At 35.7% G+C, this 25123-nt stretch overlaps 1 protein-coding gene across 2 annotated transcripts; it reads right to left on the reverse strand.

Annotated features, from left to right (window-relative positions):
- Positions 1-644: 644 nt before the first annotated feature.
- LOC120207984 (protein LNK3-like) lies at positions 645-3501 on the reverse strand. 2 transcript variants are annotated; one of them, XM_039207363.1, is made up of 6 exons: positions 3396-3501; positions 2647-3007; positions 2137-2245; positions 1322-1438; positions 1074-1222; positions 645-888 (listed from the first exon to the last, which is right to left on the reverse strand). In XM_039207363.1, the coding sequence occupies exons 2-6, from the start codon at positions 2997-2999 to the stop codon at positions 762-764; spliced, it is 855 nt and encodes a 284-aa protein (XP_039063294.1). In that variant the 5' UTR covers positions 3000-3007; positions 3396-3501; the 3' UTR covers positions 645-761. The 2 variants fall into 2 exon arrangements, with proteins under 2 accessions (XP_039063294.1, XP_039063295.1); XM_039207364.1 differs by having other exon boundaries at positions 652-888; positions 1322-1402.
- Between the last annotated feature and the right edge of the window lie 21622 nt (positions 3502-25123).

The raw sequence follows: 25123 nt of genomic DNA on the forward strand, positions 1-25123 counted from the left end.
TCTATCCTACCCGTTTATCATTCCTAGTCCCGAAACCAAAAGAACAATAAGAAAACAAAGGAAGAACATTCTTTTATTATAATTTTAAAAGTCTTTTTGCTCAGGAAAGAGACAAGTTTAAATGTTGAATATAATTTTGTTAAAAACTAATATTTTATCAAAAATAATTTAATGACTAAAATAAAAATGATCATAGATGATAAAAGAAACAGGTTGATGATTAAAATAAATAATAAACAATATATCAATGACTAATAAAATAATTTACCCATAAAAAAACTAGTCATCCTTGTAATATATGAAGGAATGGCTCTAAAAATCTTAATATAGAAAGAAAAAATCATTAAAATACTGAATATACCCTAATAAAATATATGTCCACATACTCCTATCAAACATTCATTGTGAACCCATAACATAATAGCAAGGCCAACTACTATTGCATAAAAAAAACACCATTCCAGACGACCTTATCAGTAGGAATTTTGAAGTGATCTCTGAAAATGCTTATCAAAACTTAACTGAAAAAAAAACATAATTTACATTCAAAACTTCAAACACACCTAAAAGAATTTATCTTCAAGAAACATAAAATAATTCCCTAAATCTTTCCCTTTCGACCATTCTTTTAAGTCGGGTGTTCTCAGCAATTTCATCAGTTCTTTGAGGCATATCCATGTCGGGAACTTCCGCATCATTTGGTGCCAGCATGTGAACTGTGATTAACTTAGCGACTTGGACTCACCGGTGACGTTTTTGCTTTAGAATTGTTGGGATTGGAAAAGCGGAAAGTCCCAAACGTTGATATCCATCTTGTCGAAGGTGAGGTTTGCGATGGTTCGATCAATGGTATTGGTCTCCGATTCAGTCTTTTCTTTTTTCCCAGACCTGAAAAATATCAAAATTATCTTCTGATCAACAAGATGCTTAAATTGTCGAAACACAAACTAGATGCCACGGAATTAATAAACTAGACTACCGATCTACCATATTCAAGCAAATCGATAATGAATTCGAAGTAGGAAAGATACTCAAAAGTACTGCAAATTGTAGTAGAAGGCTAAAAGTTGAACCTTATTTTCTCCTCCGAGATTGTCCACTTCAGAGGATGAGTTTGAGCATGGAGGTTTCCTTGTTGGCCTAGTGCTACAGGATTCTGTTTCAAGTTCTTGGCAAGACGATAGAAGGCATCTCGGAAGCAAATTCGAGTCTTATCAGACAACTGAACAGATCAAAATATGAAATTTGTATAAGCAGTTGTTCACTTGTTCTTATAAAAGTAATTGATGAATAACTGTAGGAATTTTGGTTTGTTGTTCACCTGTGTCGTCACCTTTTCAAGCTCCTTCAAAACCGATTCTTCAAGCGACATTCCTTCCGACACAAATCCATTTGCAGTTATCTGTTCAGGAGGAACCAAAATTTTGGCAGTAAATGACTTGTGCAAAAGTTACATCCATTAGTTAATCTTATAAACTTGGGAACTATACTAAATTTTCACAAATATAAGCATAGGATGATGAAATGTATGTTTAGCTAATTGCCTTAGGGTATTTCTAAAGATTCTTCGAAGCTGCATCCGATTACACAAGGGAGTTTATTTCACAAAAGTAATTCCAAGAAGATTGAATCCATATTGCAACAATCTTTTGAAGTGGCCTAGGCTGGTTTAGAGGAAAAACTAGTAAAACATCTCATATAACAAGTAAAATGCTCAGGCTAATCCCAGTTAGAAATACGTGGTTTTAGTTACAAATAAAACACTCGTCACTTGCTAGTATCGGTTTTAGTTAGTTTCTAACATTTCAATCATTAATCACATTCCCTCAAGCACAGATACTCTTTTCTGATGCAAGACCAGATTAAATGCAAGGCATTCAGCTTAGATCTTCATGTACACTAACTTAACAAAATAATTATCAAAAGTAGTTGTCCCGTTGTCAAAAATGCTACTAGTAAAGACATACATTCAATATCGAAAGAATAAACATCGGTGATATAGATTCATTAATAACATACAGAAGGCTAGTATTCAAAATAATTTTGTTTCACCTTCACTGTCAATCTTTTCTTGAGCTCAAACTGGCAATGATATGAATGTGCATTGTTTGAAACACTTTGAAAATACAAACTTACATCTGGCAGAAGATAGTCGGCAGCCATCGTCTCGCACTCGAATCCAGGAGAAAAGCAAAACGATTTGTGAAGATCTTCGCCCCAAGTCGGATCCTCCAGTAAGGAAGCCCTGCAAAAATTTAGAAACCCGAAGAATTATGACTAGTAAACAAGAAATTACTCCTACCATATGACCTCAACTACCATATGACCTCAAAGGTAAAACATTGAAACAGAAAGTAAATTTGAACATCCCATGGAATATTGAACGACTAAACTATGTTATTAAAAACACTTTTAACATGGCATAAAATCACCTACGTTAGATATGCGATTGTCTTCGTTATAATCGGATTCTTTTTGTTAGAACCATTTTGTGATGGTGGTGGCAACTAATTTCAATGATGAAGAAATAGTTTTTAGCAGGATTATATGACCAAACCTTTGGAACCCTTCAATTTTCATGGGATGTCCGAGCATGCTGTTATTCATAACTATATGATATCGTAATTCCAGAGGTTAAGCTAGTACAAGAATATGTCATCGAGCTGCTCGGATCTGCCAAAATCATCGAGCTGGTGATCGGTTTGATGCTGTGAAACTCGACCCTGATTCAACGACAATCCACCATATATACTCCAACATGTAGATGGATCGTTAACATCGGCTGTGGATTCGAATTCAACGCCGTGGCATAATCTGCCATTGAATTTCGGTTTAACAAAAGTTAGATTCTCGGCCACAGCAAAGCGTTCATCGTTAAATTTTCCAGGAGAGGTGAAATCCCATTTTGACCAACTCTCAGGTGAAGGGAGATTATCGTCTACTTCTTGATGTTTGGGGACAACAAGATCCTCCATTCCTTTACACTGATACCAATCCATGTGATCCACTGAAAGAATCAAAATTAAATCATAGGAAACCACACAAGTTAAAACAAACTTTCAGAAACATGAATTTAAGTCCTTATCCGTAATATATAATTTAAGTCCTTTTCTGTAATATATACTTATTACTGAAAATTGCATATATTTTCCGACAAACACACAGGAATGGACCGAAGAGGACTGGCACGGCAATCGCGTTTTGAAAATTTGAAATTCTGTATAATTTAACTATTTTCTTTGTATTTCTATCGATATTTATTTTAACGCCTAAAATTTTATAAGTTCCTTATCTAAAATTTTATAAATTTTTCCTCGAATATACATATAGAAAGCTAGAAACAGAACATTCAAGTGAAAGGAACAAGAAAATTAAGAAATTTGATAAAGACAAACCTTGTAGTGAATTAGCTGAGAAATGAAGACAACCCAGTCCTTGTTTCAGCACTAAAATGCAAGCTAGATGGAGAAAACGGATAGAAATGGCCAAAGAAAAAAGTTTGTGAATTAGCTGAGAAGCTAAAGACAACCCAGTTCTGGATTCACACAAACAGATGGAAATGATTGAAAACTTCAATGGGTTGTAGAAGATTTAGAAGCTTTATGCCTAAAAAGCATCAAAGTTTACCAGTATAACCAAATGCGGCTGGGGTATTTGTTTTCTCAGCCAAAAAAAAACCAAGTTGTTAATGAAAGAGAAACGTAGGTTCACAAGAAGAACTTAAAAAATTTTGAATGCTGTTTACACTTCTGCTTTAAAGAAGAAAAAAAGGGCAGAGGAAATAATTTTGTGGTTGAGAATTAAACCGCAATTGATTAGTGGCTCAGAATCCTCCATCTAAAACTGCATCCTCATTGCTCCAAGTGTAAAGAACTTATTCCACCTTCTAAACCTCGAACCATTACTTGGGGGTCTTGGTAAGCCCATGTCGGTGAGACGTGGATCTTGTGGCCCTCTACTACATGCCACGTTGTAAGCTCAACAAAGCTTCACGTTTCGATGAGTTGCGCAGAGTTTGATGCACTCATGTATCCAGGTTGCATTTAGGATATATACGTTTATCGTGGGCGGCTAATTAAATTAAGAGTAAATTATAGCGTTGTCACTTTTGTTTTATTTTTTTAAACGTATGGTTACATATTTTAAATTAGTTAACACGTGGTCACTTTTATTTATTTTTAATTAATCCGAGTCATTAAACATAAACAATCGTTAACTATTTAACGTGTATCTGACGTGGCAATTAAGCAATAAATTACTTAAAATATTTTAATTTAAAAAATGGCAAAATATTTAAATTTAATAGTTAATTATTTAAGTCCCCTTAGCCTTGAAATCCCTAAAATCTATTTTGAAATCTATAGCACCGTTGAAATAATCTCTAAAAAAGAAGAAGGGAAAGAAGAAATGACGATTATGAAGACAATTAGGGAAGGAAGCAATGCAATACCCATTTGTTGTTGTTTGCGTGTTGTGAGTACTATAAAATCATACGTAAATAATGTGTAAGTATACATAATCGCTCAAGTAATAAAGTGATGAGTGAGTATCGTTTCCACATGGATTGAGTGAAATTACAAAAGTCTAACCAAAGCAAAACACTACTCTATCTATGTATAGTTAGTGTTGATATATACAATGTCACGTCAATGGATATGTGTATGCTGGTGGATATGGATTAATGGTCTGATGGTGTAGCAAATAGAAGCTTCCACTGGAATAAATGGTAGGGATTTATTTAAGGATGCTAAACTTATCTCTCAGGCAGATTTAAGCTATCTAATCTTTACTTACTCGACAGGGTTTTCCGAAAGTGTTCCCATTATCTCTAGTCAAAGGAACCTAACAGAATAGGATGCCATGGCATCTGCTCTCGCTCAACGATGTCGGCAACCCACATTATTGATAAAAATACCATTTTTAGTCGTTTAAATCCTATCATAGTCTCTCTCGAGTACTAAAGGATTAGGATATAGTATTCCTAGGCCGGTTCAAAGCCCTTTGAAAACACTATAGCCCATTGCTTATTAGAATCTTGTCTTGTGTTTCTCTCGAATACTACAAGTATTTTTAGCTTAGGTTTCTCTCGAACACCTAACCTTCATATAAGAAATGGACACTCTCATGCCTCTTACAAGCCTAGATGGTGAAGTATTCATAAGCAAAGCAAGCAAATAACTAATATAAACATAAATCTATCATTAAAATGAAGTTTAAACAACCATTAAACCAACCACCACCAAATAAGTTAGTTCATGGTGGGGTTCGAAATATCCATAGAACAAGCCATAAAATATTCGTTCCAATAACCCAAAAATAAATAAATAAATAGCAGCAAAGGGAAATGAGAAGAAGCCTTCGACTCGCGCCACCAGAGGTCTCCTCGGCCACCACTAACCGTCTTAGCTCGCTAGCTCCTCTCGGACGCCTAGTTCGCCACTCCTTGGAGCTTTATCAATGGAGGAACACCCAAGGAAGAAGAAAGGAAAAAGAAAATAAAAATGAGATTTTTCTGCTCTGCTCGTATGCCTATTTTCTCTCTCCCTTGTGAGGTGTCATATATAATAAAAATATCTAGGGGTAATGATGAGGTTGTTGGGTGTAAAATACCCCTCATACCCCTAGAATCACACCATTTGCGTGAACCTTATCCTCCAGGTGACAGTGGTCCTCTGGCAGGCGGTTACAACCATTATTTCACGTGCAGAGCCAGCTGTCCTCGTACAACTGTATCTTTTTGTCGTTTTCTGCGCCAGAAATGCCAAGGCATTTCAATATGCTTCAGTAACGTGTGATGCGCGACATTACTTCCAAAAGAGACCTTTTGCTTGCTATTCCCTGCACACTACAAACAACTGCACCTTTCTCTCATACATCACCCTTAAGAAATAAAATAGCACTACCACCACAAATACAACTATATGCAACTACATGATCCTAAAATAACTAAAATGAGCTTTTAAACAAACAATAACTTAAGTGAAAAGGCCTTAAAAGTAGCCTTTTTAGGAAGTTAACACACCCCCAAACTTAAGCTATTGCTTGTCCTCAAGCAATGGATAGCAGTTACATAAGCAGAATGTCATGACAATTTTCAACAATAGAACAGTAGGACAAAATTGAATTTCAACCCTCAGAAAAATAGGCTTCATCATGCTAGACATATCAAGAAGTCAAGTATTTTTCCATAGGTCAAGATTCTTTATGGTAGTGTGTGTGCGTGATTGTATCCAATCTATACTTATCAAACTTAGACAATTTATAATCAAGTCTCTAGTTTTTGCCAAGGCATTTACTCATTTATTAAGCATATTTTTACTGAATTTTTTTTCTTTTTTCTTTTCAAATGTTGCTACGAAGGGAGTCAACTCATCACACCTACTCTCTCACAGTCTAGGTGAAAGGGAGCATACCTTCCACTCCCGAGCTAGTTAAGTAGAGTCATCCCGTGACTACTTTCATTCACTCATATGCGCGAGGCTGTCATTTATTAAAGAGAGTTCCAGGCAATGCCACGGCAAAGAGGAGTGTCCCTCTACAGCTATGCCTAAGTATTTATTCACAGTTTCATATATAAATGAGTTGTTTTTTATTTTTCTTTTAAGCACAATACTATATTTCAATGCTAAAACTAACTAGAGTTCCTTTATAAAAAAATTCTAAATTTCCTAATTATAGAGAACATACAAATCATGTCAAAATATTTCACAAAGCATCAAGCCTAAGAGTGAGTTATATCCTTTTCAATAGTCATTTACATTCAATTTCTAGCCTAAGAAGTTCATCATCATTGGGTATCCTCAAAATATTCTATCTAACTGTCCTATTATTTACTGATGCCATGGCATAATACTACGCTAATGCTATCATGCATATGCTCTACGGAGAACACTACCTCTCCCAAAGTTAAGGGAATCATTATCCTCAATGCTTAAAGAGAACTAAACTAAATAAAAACTCTATGATATGCAATGAAATGCAAATTAAATACGAATAAATGCAAGTGAGGTACCTCATGGTTTGCGTGGTGGTGTTTCCTTGGAGCTACTGGCAGCTCCTCATCTGGTGAGCTTACATAGTGGTGCTGGGCTAGAATATGAAGAACTGGAGTCATGACGCACAATATTGATGCGTCTAGCCGTGGTTTTGGTGCACCGGTCACTACGTAGTGCAGGAGATGGATCAGACGTAGGAACGGGACTGGGTGTTTCTTCAACAGGTACAGTAGGTAGATATTTAAAGGCTCGGAACAGTGCGGATCAGGAGTCGGTTCAGTAATTGGAGGTTCAACTTCATCTTGCTCTGGCTCAGGAGATGCCTCAGCATTGAATGCCGGCAGAATTTTGTCTGGAAAGCTTGGGAAATTATGTTGAACGTGGGGAATGATCTCTTGGAACATCGCTTCCACCACAACATCTCTCTGCTTCACATAACCAAAGAAATTACGAATGTCACCATGTAAAGCATGTAGGTGAGTCTGAGTCTGCATCACAACTTCCTCGAGAGTAAGAAATCTTGCCTCGATATTTGATTGTTCAGTACCTGCAGATTGCTCATGAGCAGGGTCCTTAGACTTGGGATTTTTATTTCCCAATAACAGTGGTAATCTAGCCCTAGTGATGCCCAAAATTTCAGGTAAAATCTCATCAAAAGCATTCTCATTTACCTTTTTCTTACGACACAAAGTAGTGATTAAATTAGGAAACACTAAAGCACTTGTCTTTTTACCTAAAACTCATGAACTTGATGAACAATAATTCGACCAACATCAATAGGACGGGCTACCATGATTGAGTGTACAAGCATTAAACGAGAAATCGATACCATCGTATTGTGTGATGTAGGCATAAGCTTGTATTTGAGGAAATGGTTCCACAACTTGGCGCGCGGTAAAAGACGCTCACGGTTGACCGAATATTGACTGGTTTGGCGACCATTCCACTCGGTGTTTGCGAAGCACAAGTCCTCTAAAATCCCATCGTAGGTGGTGCTGTCGACATCATTTTTGAACGTGGCATATTGGTCATCCACATCCTGCAAATGAAAATATCTATTAATCGAATAGGGTGTAAACTGAATCTATTTACCTCACACGAAAATGGAGTGTTGGTTCGGCTTGGAGATGTTGGTGTAAAACTCCTTAACCAACGAGGCATTAACCAAACCCGGGTGCCTTGCAAACTTCTTCCATTTGAGTGGAGTAATAATGTCCATTACATCCGGTCCAAAGCCACCGTCGATTTCATCGGTAAAAATAAAACCTAACTCAAAGAAGAGATTTCGGTTATTAAAATTTTAAAACCGTGCCTTGGCTTTTTCATTTTCGAACTGTTGCAAAGTAGAAGCTTCGGTTGCAGCCGGTCTTGTACACACTATTTTCAGTGGTAGTGACGCAAGAAAAATGAAAAAGGAAGAAACTTTGAGAGTGTTAAAAGCTTGAAGGATTTTCGACTATGGGGAAAATGAAGGAAGAATATGAAGAAATGAGAGAGAAAAAGTAAAAGTTAAGAATGAAAGAGAAAAAATAAGAATGAAAGAGAAAAAGTTAAGAATGAAAGATAAAAAGAAAAAGTTAAAAAATGAAAGGGAAATGGGTGATAGGATGGTTAAAAGAAATGAGTGGGTGGGGGGTTAATACGTGTAGGGGAATGAAAATAACCTGCAAAAGTAATGATGATGATGATGTGACAAAACAGTGGAGAGAGAAAAGTAAAAATCAGAATTAAAATAAAAGAAAAAGAAACAAATCAAAAAGAATATCTTCACCAATTAATGACTTATCATTTCCTCCATTTGGTAATCGCTCCCTATACGGCTTGCAGCACCGTGGTCCCTACAAATCAAATCAAAAAATATCTACAAAATAAAATAAAAATAAAGGAAAGATTGAATTTTAAATTTTAAATTTTATTTATGCACAATCACAAATTCAATGCTGTGGCATCGAAATATGGTTCTCAGCTGGGCACTCTTCAGCATCTTGCAGATGCAAAACTGCCTTGTTGGGCGGTGGTGGAACTCCATTATAGGCTTTCAGACGCTGGCCATTGACTTTGAAGATCGTCCCATTTATATTCTTGATGTCAACAGCTCCGTGGGGATATACATAATTCACCTCAAATGGCCCTGGCCATCGAGATTTGAGCTTCCCAGGGAAATGTTTAAGTCTGGAGTTATAGAGAAAGACTTGTTGGCCCACATGAAAATGTCGTGGCATCAGTTTCTGGTCATGCCACTTCTTGGTTTTGTCCTTGTATATTCGAGCATTGTCATATGCTTGTGCTCTAAACTCTTCAATTTCATTAAGTTCCAGTAACCTCTGCTCCCCAGCTAGTTGAGCATCAAAATTCAATTGATTGATGGCCCAGTACGCCTTATGTTCAAGTTCAATCGGGAGATGACAAGTTTTTCCATACACCAACTTGAAGGATGACATTCCCAAAGGAGTTTTGAACGTTGTTCTATACGCCCAAAGTGCTTCATCCAACTTTGGCGACTAATCCTTACGCCTTGGGTTCACCACTTTCTCTAAAATCTGCTTGATCTCTCGATTGGATATCTCTGCCTGTCCATTTGTCTGCGGATGATATGTCGTGACAATCTTATGTCGAACTCCATATCTCTCCAATGCCTTGGGAATCAACTTGTTATCAAAGTGAGTTCCTTCATCACTAATGATAGCAAAGGTACTCCAAACGAGTGAAAATATACTTGTGCAAAAACTTGAGTACGGATTTAGAGTAATTCCTTGATGTTGCTATTTCTTTCACCCACTTTGATACATAATCCACATCAAGCAAGATATATAGATTTCTTCCAGAAGATAGGTCCCATGAAATCGATACCCCACACACATCAAACAGCTCTATTTCCAGAATATTTTGTAGTGGCATTTTATGTCGTCTGGATATGTTTCCAGTTTGCTGGCATCTATCACAAGCTTTGTAAAAATACTTGACCATCTTTAAACAGAGTTAGCCAGTAAAAGCCTGATTGCAGGACCTTAGCAGCAGTCCTTGCTCCACTAAAATGGCCTCCACATGGGGCTAAATGACAATGGTATAGAATGTCGCGTTGTTCCTCTTCAGGTACACATCGTCTAATGAGCTGATCGACACAATGCTTGAACAAATATGGCTCATCCCAAAAATAGTGCCTTGCATCGTGCTTGAACTTATTTTTAGCCTGTCTGTCTAAATCAAAAGGCAGTATTCCACTAACAAGAAAATTAACAAGGTCAGCGTACCACGAGATTGCCGTGGCATATAAAATTTTCTTATCAGGAAATTCCTCTTGATTATCTACAGTGTCATGGTATTCAGAGTTGTTTTCTAGCCTAGGTAAGTGATCAACAACTTGATTTTCAGTTCCTTTTCTGTCTACCACCTCTAAGTAGAATTCTTGTAAAAGTAAGATCCACCTAATAAGTCTAGGCTTGGCATCCTTTTTGTTCACTAAGTATTTTATAGCCGAATAATCAATGTGAACAATAACTATAGTGCCTATTAGGTAAGGTCTAAATTTATCAAAAGTAAATACCACGACAAGTAATTCTTTCTCAGTGGTGGTGTAGTTCAATTTTGCTTCATTCAATGTGCGGCTAGAGAAATAAATAAATTGAAAAAGTTTACCCCGGTGTTGCCCCAAAACAGCTCATACGACATAATCTCTTGCATCACACATCAGTTCAAATGGTGATGTCCAATCGGGAGGAACTACAATGGGTGCCGAGATCAATCGTCGTTTCAGCTCAGTGAATGCGCCGAGACATAACTCGTCAAACACTAAGGGTTGGTTTTGTTGAAGCAATATGCACAAGGGCTTAGAAATCTTGGAGAAGTCTTTGATAAATCTTCTATAGAATCCAACAAATCCAAGAAAACTCCTTATGTCCTTGATCGAAGTTGGTGGTGGTAACTTTTCAATCACTTCAATCTTCGTATTGTCTATTTCAATGCCTTTGTGTGAAATTTTGTGGCCTAACACAATGCCTTCAGTCACCATGAAGTGACATTTTCCCCAATATAAGACCAAATCAGTCTCCTCGCATCTTTTGAGAACTTTTGCCAAATGATCGAGGCATCGTTCAAAATCGTCTCCAGAAACAGAAAAGTCGTCCATGAAGATCTCTAGAAAATCCTCAACCTTGTCTGAAAATATGGCTTGCATACATCGCTGAAATGTTGTCGGGGCATTATAGAGTCCAAAAGGCATCCTCCTAAAGGCAAAAGTGTCATATGGACAAGTAAATGTAGTATTTTCCTGGTCCTCTGGTTCGATGTCAATTTGATTGTACCCCAAGTACCCATCCAAAAAGCAATAGAATGCTTTGTCAGCCAATCGATCCAACATTTAGTCGATGAAAGGTAGAGGAAAATGATCATTCTTTGTAGCTTTGTTGAGTTTTCGATAGTCCATGTATATCCTCCATCTAGTAATAGTGCGAGTGGGTAATACCTCATTATCCTCATTAGTAACCACGGTCGTGTCTCCTTTCTTCGGAACACATTGGACAGGGCTCACCCATGAGCTATTTGAGATAGGGTAGACCACTCCAGCATCAAGCCATTTCAGAATTTCTTTCATCACCACTTTCTTCATAACATGGTTGAGTCTTCTTTGTGGTTCTATTGAATTACCGTGGCAATCTTCGAGCAGAATCTTGTGTATGCATATCGTAGGACTAATTCATTTCAAATCGTCCATAGTCCAACCAATTGTTTTCTTATGCTGCATCAAAACACTTAACAAACTTTGCTCTTGATTAATATTAAGGTTAGCAAAAATGATCTCTGGTAAAGTTTTATCGCTACCTAAGTAAGCATATTTAAGATGCACTGGCAAAGTCTTAAGCTCTAAAGTAGGTGCATGCAATAATGAAGGCTTAGGAGGATTAAATTCATCAAAATTCAGAGGTTCAAAATTTATACATGATCTAACTTGTAGTAAGCTAGATTGTTCCTCTAAAATTGGGAAGTTGTCATACTCCACTAAGTTTTCATCATTCACCCAATATTGTTTTTCTGCTAGCTGAATGAAATTGTTCTGGAAAAGATGTCCAGACTCTTCTTCAATCAATGAGTTCAATACAGAAATGCCTTGGCATTCTTCAGTGTCATCAACATAATTGAGAGTTTGAAACACGTTGACAGTAACACACTGATCAACCCCTCTTATGGTGAGTTCACATTTTTCACAGTCTATCAAAATACGTCCAGTGGCTAGGAAAAGTCTTCCCAAAATGATGGGTTCCTTGGCATCAACATCGCAGTCCAGAATTAATAAGTCGACTGGAAACACAAATTTATCCACCCTTACATGACATCATCGACTCTCCCTTCAGGTTTCATATGGGATCTGTCGGCAAGTTGTATAATAACTGAGGTGGGTCTTGCATCTCCTATGCCAAGTTTCAAGAATATAGATTTTGGAATTAAGTTGACACTTGAACCAATATCACACAGTGCCTTTCCAACGAAATTAGCTCCAATAGAACAAGGAATAATAAAGCTGCCCAGATCATTTAGCTTTGGCGGTAACTTACTCAATGAAGAACAAAATTATGTTGTTGTGGCAACAATCTTTACTTTCCTCTTCTTGGTACAGATTTCCTTCAGAAATTTAGCATACATCGGCATCTGTTTAATAGCTTCCAAAAGAGGTACGTTGATATGGAGCTGATCAAGAATGTCCACGAACTTCTTGAACTGGACTTCATCATTATGCTTCTTCAATCTTTGTGGGAATGGTGGGGGGGTCTAGCTTCCTTAACTGTAGTAGTATGAATTACTTTTGCCTTGGCATCAGATTCTGGTGCCTTAGTAGAACCCTCATCCTTGTCATTCTCAGTAATAATATCATCATGTAATTCAGCTTCACCATTGTCAGTAGTGGGAGTAGAGTCATCATGTTGTGCCCCACTAGCTTTGACTTGTTGATTGATTTGTGTTCCACTCCTAAGAGTTAACATGTTGCAATGCTCTTTTCCATGCCCTTTAATGACTTTAGTATCACTTGGCAAACGTCCTTGCTGACGCTCTTGCAATGCCGAAGCAATCTGACTAACTTGACCTTCCAAAGCTCTCAGAGATGAGTTATGGCTTTTAAGTAAGGCGCCTTGACTATGAAGTAAAGCTCATTGATTCTTAATTGAAGTAGAGTGGTCTTGTAGTATTGTCTTCATAGTAGATATTAACTCTTGAATTGTAGCTTTCAATGAACTTATGCTTGCTGAAGATGAAGCTCCTTTGTTGGCATTATGCAATGGCATATAATTTTGGTAACCTTGAGGCTCAATGTGATTCTGCTGCCAAGTAGGTTGACTAATATTATAGGCTCCTTGATTTCCCCATAAAAAATTGGGGTGCTGACGCCATCTAGCATTATAAGTGTTAGAGTAATGATTGTTGTTGTCCCGATTGAAATTACCTACAAAGTTGATGGACTCATGGTTGGTCGGGCATTCTCTCTCATGATGATTGCCTTGGCATAACAGACATGCCAAGCTAGTTGCTTTCACTTTCTTTACCTCAGTGGAACGTTGTAAAATTTTTCAACATATGAGTGATAGTTGAGAGTTGACCGAACACTGAATCCTTAGTATCTAACTCAAATGCTCCAGGTGCTCTCCTCCCACTCCCAAGCCTTGAGAAAGGAAATTGATAATCATTATTAGCAATTCTGTCCAAGATAACAAACGCCTCAGTATGTGATTTATCCAGCAATGTCTCATTTTTCGAGGCATCCAATAACATCCTCATGGGTGCATTGACTCCATTAGAGAACATAACTACTTGAGTCCAATCGTGAAAACCATGATTTAAACACTTTCGAAGTAAACTCTTGTAACGATCCCAACACTCATACATGGATTCGTCGTCGTCCTGGTGAAATGATGATATGTCATTCCTTAGCTGAGTATTCATGTTTGGTGGGTTGTACCTCAATAAGAAACTCTTGAAAAGATCGACCCACGATTCCATCAAATTAGACGGTACACCAGTCAACCAAGCCCTTGCTCGGACACACAATGAATACGAAAACAACTTTAATTTCAGAAAATCTTCATGCACTCCTTCTTGGCGAAAAAAATCACAAACTTCCAGAAAATTACAAATATGCTGCCTGGCATCTTCATTTGGCATACCCCCAAACTGCCCAATGGAATTCAACATATTGAACATAACTGGTTTCAGCTCGAAATATGCAGCTTGAATTTCGGGTGCCACAATCCCATGATTCAAGTCATCTAGCATCGGATTTAAATGATCACGAATAACACGCGGCCTACTTGCAGGTTCAACATTGTCTAATGCCGCGACATTCGAAATTCCGTCATCTTGACCATTGCCTTGGTTTCCAATCTGATATATATTTTCTTGAGCACGTTGAGCACGTCTCCTTTGTCTAAAGAGTATTTCAATCTCAGGTTCTATCGGTTCCAAAGGCTCTTCAGAATTTCTTCTAGGCATACACTAAATAAACCTGAAAAATAATAAAACAAAAATATAAAGTAAACTATACATAAATAAAAATGAAAAAATAAAATGCTCTAGTAAAACTAATTAACTTCAGGCTATCAATCCTTGGCAACGGCGCCAAAAACTTGTTCCCTTGTTGTGAGTACTATAAAATTATACACAAATAATGTGCAAGTATACACAATCACTCAAGTAATAAAGTGATGAGTGAGTATCGTCTCCACAGGGATCGGGTGAAATTACAAAAGTCTAACCAAAGCAAAGCACTGCTCTATTTATGTATAGTTAGTGTTGATATATACAACGTCACGGCAATGGATATGTGTATGCTGGTGGATATGGATTGATGGTTTGATGGTGTAGCAAATGAAAATGCAGTGGCAAGAGCAGATGTTTAGTGTTGAAAATGATGAAATGTCAAGGCAATAAAAAATGGTAAAAAGAGTAAATGAATAGCAAATAAATGATAAGTAGATATTCCTCACACGACAAGCTTCCATTGGAATGAATGGTAGGGATTGATTTAAGGATGCTAAGCTTATCTCTCAGGCAAATTTAAGCTATCTAATCTTTACTTACTCGACAGGGTTTTCCGAAAGTGTTTCCACTATCTCTAGTAAAAGGAACCTAACAGAATATGATGTCATGGTATCTGCTCTCGCTCAACGAACACCCTTTTTAGTCGTTGAAATCTTATCCTAGTCTCTCTCGAGTACTAAGGGATTAAGATATAGTATTCCTAGTCCGGTTCAAAGCCCTTTGAAAACACTATAGCCCATTGCTTATGAGGATATTGTCTTGTGTTTCTCTCGAATACTACAAGTATTTTTAGCTTAGGTTTCTCTCGAACACCTAACCTTCATCTAAGAAATGGACACTCTCATACCTCTTACAAGCCTAGATGGTGAAGTATTCATAAGAAAAACAAGCAAATAACTAAGATAAACATAAATCTACCATTAAAATAAAGTTTAAACAACCATTAAACCAACCACCACCAAATAAGTTAGTTCATGGTGGGGTTCGAAATATCCATAGAAAAAGCTATAAAATATTTGTTCCAACAACCCAAAAACAAATAAAAAAATAGCAGCAAAGAGAAATGAGAAGAAGCCTTCGACGCGCGCCACCAGAGGTCTCCTCGGCCACCACGAACCGCCTTAGCTCGCTAGCTCCTCTCGGACGCCTAGTTCTCCACTCCTTGAGCTTTATCAATGGAGGAACACCCAAGGAAGAAGAAAGGAAAAAGAAAATAAAAATGAGATTTTTCTGCTCTGCTCGTATGCCTCTTTTCTCTCTCCCTTGTGAGGTGTCATATATAATAAAAATATCTAGGGGTAATGATGAGGTTGTTGGGTGTAAAATACCCCTCATACCCCTATAATCACACCATATGCGTGAACCTTATCCTCCATGTGGCAGTGGTCCTCTGGCAGGCGATTACAACCATCATTTCACGTGCAGAGCCAACTGTCCACGTACAACTATATATTTTTATCGTTTTCTGTGCCATAAATACCAAGGCATTTCAATATGCTTCAACAACGTGTGATGCCACGACATTACTTCCCAAAGAGACCTTTTGCTTGCTATTCCCTGCTGACCACAAATAAATGTTCCTTTCTCTCATACAACACCCTTAAGAAATAAAATAACACTACCACCACAAATGCAACTATATGCAATTACATGATCCTAAAATGACTAAAATGAGCTTTTAAACAAACAATAACTTAATTTAAAAAGGTCTTAAAAGTAGCATTTTTAGGAAGTTAACAGCTGCTGCGAAAAAAGAGCTAAAATTGTAACTGCTTGGACTGGGGAAAATCCAGGTAGGAGGTTCTTTGGGTGTAAAAATTATGGGAATTGAAACAAGATTTGTTGTTGATTTTTTGTTGGTATGATGATCTTGTGCATTCTCATTCTAGAGTAATTGTAGTTGGATTGTTGAAGAAAGTGAAGAAAACGAGAGAGCAAGAATGGTGGAACAAATTTATTGATTATATGTGTTGATTTTGTGTGATGATTGTCTGGGTTATGAAGTAATGGTTGGAGTTTAGGGTTGATTATCTAGGTTATGAAGTATTAGGTTAGGGTTTAAGATTGTTTGAACGATGTTATGGTGTAATGGTGGTGACGATCTTAGTTGATTTAGGGTTTTGAGTTAAGATTCAAGCAAGTTGTTTATGGGTAATGTAATGGAAGTTGTTTGTAATGTAATGAAAGTTGTTTTTTATGTAATCTATCTTTTGTTGTGATTATATTCACTTAATCAGTCTACAATTTTTAAGTTGATAAATGAACAAATTTGTAATAAAATAATGACTGCATATTTGCATTAAAGTGAGAAACATGTTTCAAGCTAATGAATGATAAATCAACTACAAAATAATGACTTAAATTATGACCTATAATATGCCTAAAGTTAGCTAAATGTAATGAAAAAAGGAAATGTATGTACAAAAGAAAATGTATGTGCATAACAAAAGGTAATGACTGTGCATAAGGACATTACAGACGGGATAAAGATGGTTCACAAAAGGTCATTCACAAAATAATTTTAACTCTTTGTGCAGATTCAATCCCTAGTTAAAGCATGCGATCCTTGATTTGGAAGAATATTTGATTCTTGAGTTGTATGTGCAAGGTTGGTGACATTTGATTATTGAGAGACAATCATATTTGGCATCCATCTGTGGTTGGTGAGGGATGTCTCATTACTGGTATTTTCTCTCTTTGAGAATGTCTTCTTACATGCTGATTTCCACCCACTTCTCCTCTACAAGTCCTTCGGTTGTTCCCTTGCTTACCACATTTGGTGCAACTTACATATTGTTTTCTCTTACTAAGCTTGTTGGGATTACTACATTAATCAACTTCCTTTCTCATCTTTTCAATCGATATTTCTGGTGACCTTTTTAAAGCAGGTGGCAATATTGGTTCCATGTCAATCATGTTTGTCCACTGATGAGGACCTATTTAAAAAATAATAATATAAATTATAAATTAAATTGTAAATAGAAACACAATTTGAAAATAAAAGGACCATACCTTTCATCAGATAAATTATGTTAGAGTATATAACTAACTGAATGTTCTTGTTGTAGCATTCATTAGCATAACTTTTTGGTTTTCATTATTCAATAAAAAGACATATACTGCATGGACACAAGGGATGCCAGTGAAGTTCTACTTTCTGTATGAGCATGAATGTTGACCAAGATCTACAATATGTTGATTACTGGGACTAGCTTGAACTTGATACCTAAATCCACTTGCATGTTCTGGCCAACATCTGTATACAATACAAAATATTTTTAAATCAAAGAAGTCAGAACACTTAATAAATAAAACAAAATAGTTTTTAAATACCTGCATATTTGTTCGATAGTGATGTCAATTTTTTTGAATTTTAGGACATAGACGCTCTGGAAAGTTTTCAACTTCATTCCTTTTGGTGAATATATTTTCATAGTTTTGTTAATGATCTCATCATAGTTACATAATTTAAAAAGGATCTCTAACTTTATATTACCTACAAAAGAAAAGAAAAAGTCAAATTACTTATACTAATTAAAAAACAAAAAATTGCATAAAAGACTTATCAATTTTACTTGTTGAAAGATTCACAGAGGTTATTAAGGAGTATATCACACTTATTCCTTATCGAGAAATATGATCTAGACCACTGGACTAGATCTTTCTCCTTAAGCCAATTATAGGCATCAACAGAAAAAGCCTTCAAGTGATTCATTGCATTTTCATACTCTCGTACATATGTTGCCGAGCAGCCTTCCATACAACATCTTTAAGAGTTTTGCCATTATGAATGATCTTGAAATTACCATACATGTGTCTCACACATTTCTTTGCCTTTGCATTAGGGAAGATTTCTTGGATAGCTTCTACAAGCCCTTACATTAAAAGAGTTGTTATTAGTTAACAAAATGTAATAAACAAAATGCATAATAAACCAAATAATGCAAATTAAATGGGATTACTTTTTGTTTATCAGACATAAAGAGATACTAAAAGAGTTGTGAATCTCCAAGTCATTTTTCAATATGTCCAAAAACCAAAACAAGATGCATTATTTTCACTATCCATTACAGCATATGCTATGGGGTATATGGAATCGTTTGCGTCAATACCCTGCTGACAGTAAAAAACATGAAAATATCCTTTCAAAAAGCAACCATCAAATATGATTATCCATTTACAACATGCTTTGAAACCATCTTTGCAACCTTATAGACAAACATAAATTCTCTGAAATAATTTACAATCAAGATAACAAATTGTAGTTATTCAGGATTTGTACTCATCAACTCATGCAAGTAATCATAAATCCTTCCATATTGTCCTTTGTGATTTCCTTCAATCATTTCAATTGCTTCAATCTTAGCTCTACCACAAGCTACTAGTGAGATTGTTGCCACAAATTCTTCCATGACATCCTCTTTGAGTGATCTTACAGCATAATTATGATATGTCATAAATTTTTCCATATAATATTGCCAACCAAAGAGATGTGATATTCCTATTCTTGATGACCTTAGAACAATTATGAGAGTCAACAAAGGTTTGAATTTGCCTTAGGGTTTCTTTAATTATAGTTTTATTAGGAAATATTAAACTCGTTCTAAATTTAGGGTTCAATATGTCAATATTCATATTAAACTCAAGAACCTAGGACCATCTAAGTCAGAATCACAATCACTATAAAGTTTATCAAATTTGTCAATATATGATTCTGACTCGGGATTTAGTCTCACGCATGAGGTCCAAAACCATTCATCTCTCGTTGAACCCTAATTATTATATTCTCATTCTTATGATCCCCTTCATCAAACCCTAAATCAGTATCACTACCCTTCAATTATTATACTTCTTCATCTGTTTCTTCCTCAACTTCATCATCAACTTCCTCATCAACTTCTACTTCTCCTCTATCACTATTTTCAGCAAGTTTTTCTACTAGATAAATTTGAATATATTTATTACTAGGCAAGTTGTTGATCATTTTCGGACAATCAAAATCAGTTAGCAATGGCCTAATGGAATCTTTAGTTAAAGCAACATTTGGTAGTCTCCAATACACGTGAAAAGAACCACCCAAACCTAACGTGTCTATCATATCACATACTTCAAACATAGAGAAGGTATCACGGTCAACAATATCAATATAGACAACAATTTTGGAAGTGTATTTTTCTACATGAGAAAATAAAAATTTCCCACCATAATGAATTGCAACAGTAAACTTGTCTGAATCAGGATGAACACATCATATAAAAGCCAAAAATAAAGTGAAGAAGACATAAAAGTAGTTGACATAAAAACCAACAATAAAAGCCAACATTAATGCTTTATACAATAAGACAAGCATTCCATATTCTTAAAGTATACAAACAAAATAAAACTACTAAAATATTGATATGAAAGAAGACAAACAAAAATACTAAACTATGTTTTACTTTCAACAACAAAGAAATCCACACAGTCGATTAAAGAGAATACCAAGAAATACTAAACTATGCTTTAGAATATATACTTACCATCCTCCATTACATTATCCCCTTTCTCGCGAAGCCTCTTTTCCACCATCTTCTGAAACCAATAAAATAGAAATCCTAGTCGATTAAAGAGAATACACACAGTCGATTAAAGAGAATACCAAGAACGATGAATATTTAAAGATTAATAACCCTAATATCAACCCACTTTAAACAGAGAATACCAACAATGATGAACACCCATAAATGAATATCCTAGCCGATTAAAAGAATAACACAGTCGATTAAAGAGAAAATACTTAGACGATGAAAGTTGGGGATCAAGCCTCAACAGATTAATTTAGAGAAAATAACCTCAGTGACCAAAATCCCAGATAATATACGATTTTGACCAACTTTTTTGGATTTGCGAAAATGACCAACAAAATCGCAATGCGATCTCTAATTCGCATTGCGATCTCCACTATTGAAAATTCGCGTTACGATAGTTGAAAATCGCGTTGTGATTTTTCATTTCGCGTTGCGATAGTCTACAGTTGTCGTTGCGATTTTCCAAATTCGTTGCGAAAATTCGTTGTGATAGTTAAAAAAAAAAGATTTTGTTTCTTAAGAACTTTCTCTAAAAAGATAGTATCTACGCAGACGTGTCGAAGACACGTATTACCACGACCACGACCACGACCACGACCCGACCCGACCCGACCCGAGACGGACAGCGGCGGCGGCGCGCAAGAGTCCCCCTTGTTCTCTATCACTCAACAAGAAAGTGGGAAAGCCAAGCCTTAAATACCATTCCCAATAGTGTTTCCAATACTATGTGGGATTTGAGCATTACCAACACTTGTTCCCAATACTATGTGGTATTGAGCCTTAAATAGTGATATTATTTTTGAATGTTTTGCTTAAAATTGCAATAATCGCGATTGATTGTAGATTGACTTTTAATTATGACATATTTAATCGTATAATACTAATGCAATTGGTTGCTGATTCAGTTGTTTTAAGGTGCATGATTGTTAATTTTTCCTGAATAATCACATTGTATTGGAAACAAATGTTGGTAATGCTCAATCCCACATAGTATTGGAAACACTATTGGGAATGGTATTTAAGGCTTGGCTTTCCCACTTCCTTGTTGAGTGATAGAGAACAAGGGAGACTCTCGCGCGCCGCCGTCCGTCTCGTCTCGGGTCGGGGTCGTGGTCGTGGTCGTGGTCATATGTGTCTTCGACATGTCCGCGCGGATACTATCTTTTTAGAGAAAATTCTTAAGAAACAAAATCTTTTTTTTTAACTATCACAACGAATTTTCGCAATGAATTTGGAAAATCGCAACGACAACTGTAGACTATCGCAAGGCGAAATGGAAAATCGCAACGCGAAATAGAAAAGCGCAACATGATTTTCAAGTATCGCAAAGCGATTTTCAACTATCGCAACGCGAATTTGCGATAGTGGAGATCGCAATGTGAATTAGAGATCGCATTGCGATTTTGTTGGTCATTTTTGCAAATCCAAAAAAAGTTGGTCAAAATCGTATATCATCTAGGATTTTTGGTTACTGAGGTTATTTTCTCTTTAATTTATTCTTAAAAAAATTGATTTTCCCCCATAGATTTTCCCTCTTTATGCTTTTCCCTCAACACTTCTAATTTTTTCCTCTTAAAGTATTTTACCCATGAAATGTTTCAATCTCTAAACAATGGGTTTTGTTTGATGAATAAAAAAGGGTTAGATTATGGCGCCAATTATATGATTACCATAACCGAGGTATGTTAAAACGGGTTAGGTTAATCTAATGAAGTCAAACAGTCGGTCAACTATTAACCTCTTTTTTAATCCACATATAATACACATGGAAATGACATATTTCATGTTATTATTTTGCAAAGTCATTGAGGCGTTAATGGTTTAACGACCGTTAAGGTTTCAGTGACTAAATGTTTACAGATCGATAAGTTAGGTTACCACGACTTAATTAAAAAGAACAAAATTGACCACGTGTTAACTAGTTTGAAACGAGTGACCTTAAGTTTAAAAAACGAAACAAAAGTGATCACGTGTTAAATAGTTTGAAACGAGTGACCATATGTTTAAAAAAATGAAACAAAAGTGACCAACGACGTAGTTTACCCTTAAATTAATTTTCGGTAAATTTTAATTTAAATATTATTTTATTTTATTTAAAAAATTATATAACCAATTTCCATTATAATTAAAATATTATCATAGAATATTTTAATATAAAATTATACATGAGTACTAAAAATGATATAATTAATGATAATCTCGATTACAAGTTTACAATTAATAATGTATTGACAATTACTTTTTAAATGGTGTTCGAAAAGATTGATAATTTTGGAGCTTTAAATGAGAAATAGATTCGAACGTTATTGAGGAAAATGTGGAACCAATTGTTGTACATATATAAACGTGCACGATGTGGGTAATATAGATGTTCGAACGGTTGGACTCTCTACCGATATTTTAACCCAAATTTAAATATTTCCTCACATAGAGGATATATTTTCAAAATTCAATTTTGGAATTAAAAGAATGAATATTAAAGGTTCTTTAATTCATACAATAATTTTGGAAATTGCTTGACATGGTTATTGATTCTCTTTTATTATTTAGGTAAACATTTCTATAGTTTACTATGTGAAACCCCTATAAATATCGTGTAAACATGTTAAGTTGAACATAACTTATTTCAACTCAAAAACAATTCAAAACAATTCTTTTATTTTTCTCTAGTTTTCGGTGATAGGTAAAGGAAAGAAAACAGTTCATGATCTCTATAGAAATACAATTAGATGATAATCTAATTGTTGTATTGAGAGACAAACCGAAAATAGCTTATCTCAAGCACCATAGGAGTGATTGAAAATTTTCTTAAGGAAACTGCGTTGTTGCAATCTTCAACTTGTTTCCAATTCGTTAACTTGTCATAAATTGTGTTTTATTTCTTAACTATTATTTTTATTATTTAATAAAATATTTACTTTATTTTTTCTCGAATTGTTATACTTGTAACAATCTTAAGAAGTATTATATCTTCGACCTTCCTAAAGAAAAAAATCGAAACGATTTGGATATCTTGGTGCAATCGAGATAAACAAATAAATTTGTTTTCAGGATTTATCTTATCATTCTAACGTGTTTGCTTAATCTCAAAGTGGACAAATATATTTAATAGAAATTATCGTTAAAGTAATGTTGGTTACTGTTGAGAGAATGATGCAGGCTCACGTGGATAAAGAGTGTGCTTGTGTAATGCCATGCATATGCATGCAGGTCATGCATGTCCAGGTTCTAGAAGTTAGTCTAGAAGCTAGGTTGTTATGAGTTTGTTAGTCAGTTAGTTATGGCTTGCTGTTATTTGTTTTCTTCCACTGCATGAAAGAGGAGGAGAAAATGCCATCGGCATCTTCGGCAGTGGCAACGGCTGCTAAACCGATGTCGTTCACTACCAACTTGGATCTATCCAATTCCTTTGAATTCTTGGAGAAGGTTTCGATTTCATTACAAAGTGAGAGGATTGGACGCGTGGCGGGAGGAGCTGGCGAGTTTGGTGGAAGATCCGAGGATAAATATACACTGAGGAAATAATTTTCCCGTCGTTACCGCCATTCACTGATCAGAAACCGACGGCGGTTGCTGAGAGTGATCATGAAATGGAACCGCCGGAGGCCTTGAAGGAACAAGTGAAGGATTGTTAAAATCGTGGTGCGAGATGATTCTAGAGCTTGGAAGTCGTTTATAGTTCAGAAGCTTGGTGGACCCGTGACTAAGGTCTCCAGTCGGTTGAATTTCTTGAATGAGTTCTTGCCTCAGGAACATGATCCTATTCAAGCTTGGCATGTTATCTTTGTTTTCATCCTTGCACTTTCAGCTCTAAATTTCATGTTATCTTCTTTGTTTTCATCCTTGCACTTTCAGCTCTAAATTTGAATGGTGCGCATGATGTATCGGCACCACCAGTAAAGAAAGTACTTGTTCATCCTCCTAGCGCAAGCCGAATCCAGCTCCCTGATGGCAGACACTTGACTTATCGTGCATGGGTGTTCCAGTGGACAAAGCTAGATTTTTCTCTTATTGCACCGCTATTTCTACATAGTAGTATAATTCTTTTGTGTCTTTAATTTTGTATTCATTTTGTTGCTTCTATCTCAAAGTGTCATGGAACTTGAAAGTTTCACAGCCAAGAGTCCATAAAAAAAATATGTCAAGAAACCTTGTAAAAGAGGGTGAAGAATAAATGAAGGTGAATAAGAAGAACGAAAGGAGCATCAGCACTTTCGATTCAAAGTGAATGGAAGGAAACATCGACACTTTCAATTCAAGAAGAACGAAGGAAGCACCGGCACTTTCGATTCAAGTGAATGGAAGGAAGCGTCAGCATTTTCGATTCAATTGTTCATTTTTCATCAAGAAGGTTGAGAAAGCAGGGAGAATGTTGAGAGAATGATGCAGGCTCACTGGATAAAGAGTGTGCTTGTGTAATGCCATGATATGCATGCAGCTCATACATGTCCAGGTTCTAGAAGTTAGTCTAGAAGCTAGGTTGTTATGAGTTTGTTAGTCAGTTAGGAGGTTTTCGTGTTGCTAAGGCTGTGTATAAAACAGTATTGTATACTGTGTTGAGTAGACTTCTTGTGATCGAAACAATGAATTAAAGAACTCTTTCCTTGCATCTTGAAACAAGACCTGCAATATTCCAATAGTTACTAATTTTATTTTAGAATGTTGATTCTATCCGATAACAAAATCAAAAATAAAGAGCAAATACGATTGTTTGTCTATAAATTTTCTTTCATATGTGGTTGTTACTTATAAACTTGGAGCAATTAAATAAGTAATGTGATTCTTTATATGTTATGATATTATTGGAGAATATCATTATGGTAAGATTTCACCCATAAAAATGCATGTAAGCATTACCATACAACTTTTAACCTTTTAATCTAGAATATTAAATATGACATGAATAAATAATATCTTTGATATTTATAGCTATTACTGAATGTTATAATAATTATTGATTGTGTTTTGGAAACAATAATTTTATTATCATACTAATAATTTTTTGAGAAATTTTGTAGATAAACAAATTCGAAGTTT

This window comes from Hibiscus syriacus, unplaced genomic scaffold (genome assembly GCF_006381635.1).
Source record: "Hibiscus syriacus cultivar Baekdansim isolate YM2019G1 unplaced genomic scaffold, ASM638163v2 tig00015498_pilon, whole genome shotgun sequence".
Classification (NCBI taxonomy): Eukaryota; Viridiplantae; Streptophyta; class Magnoliopsida; order Malvales; family Malvaceae; genus Hibiscus; species Hibiscus syriacus.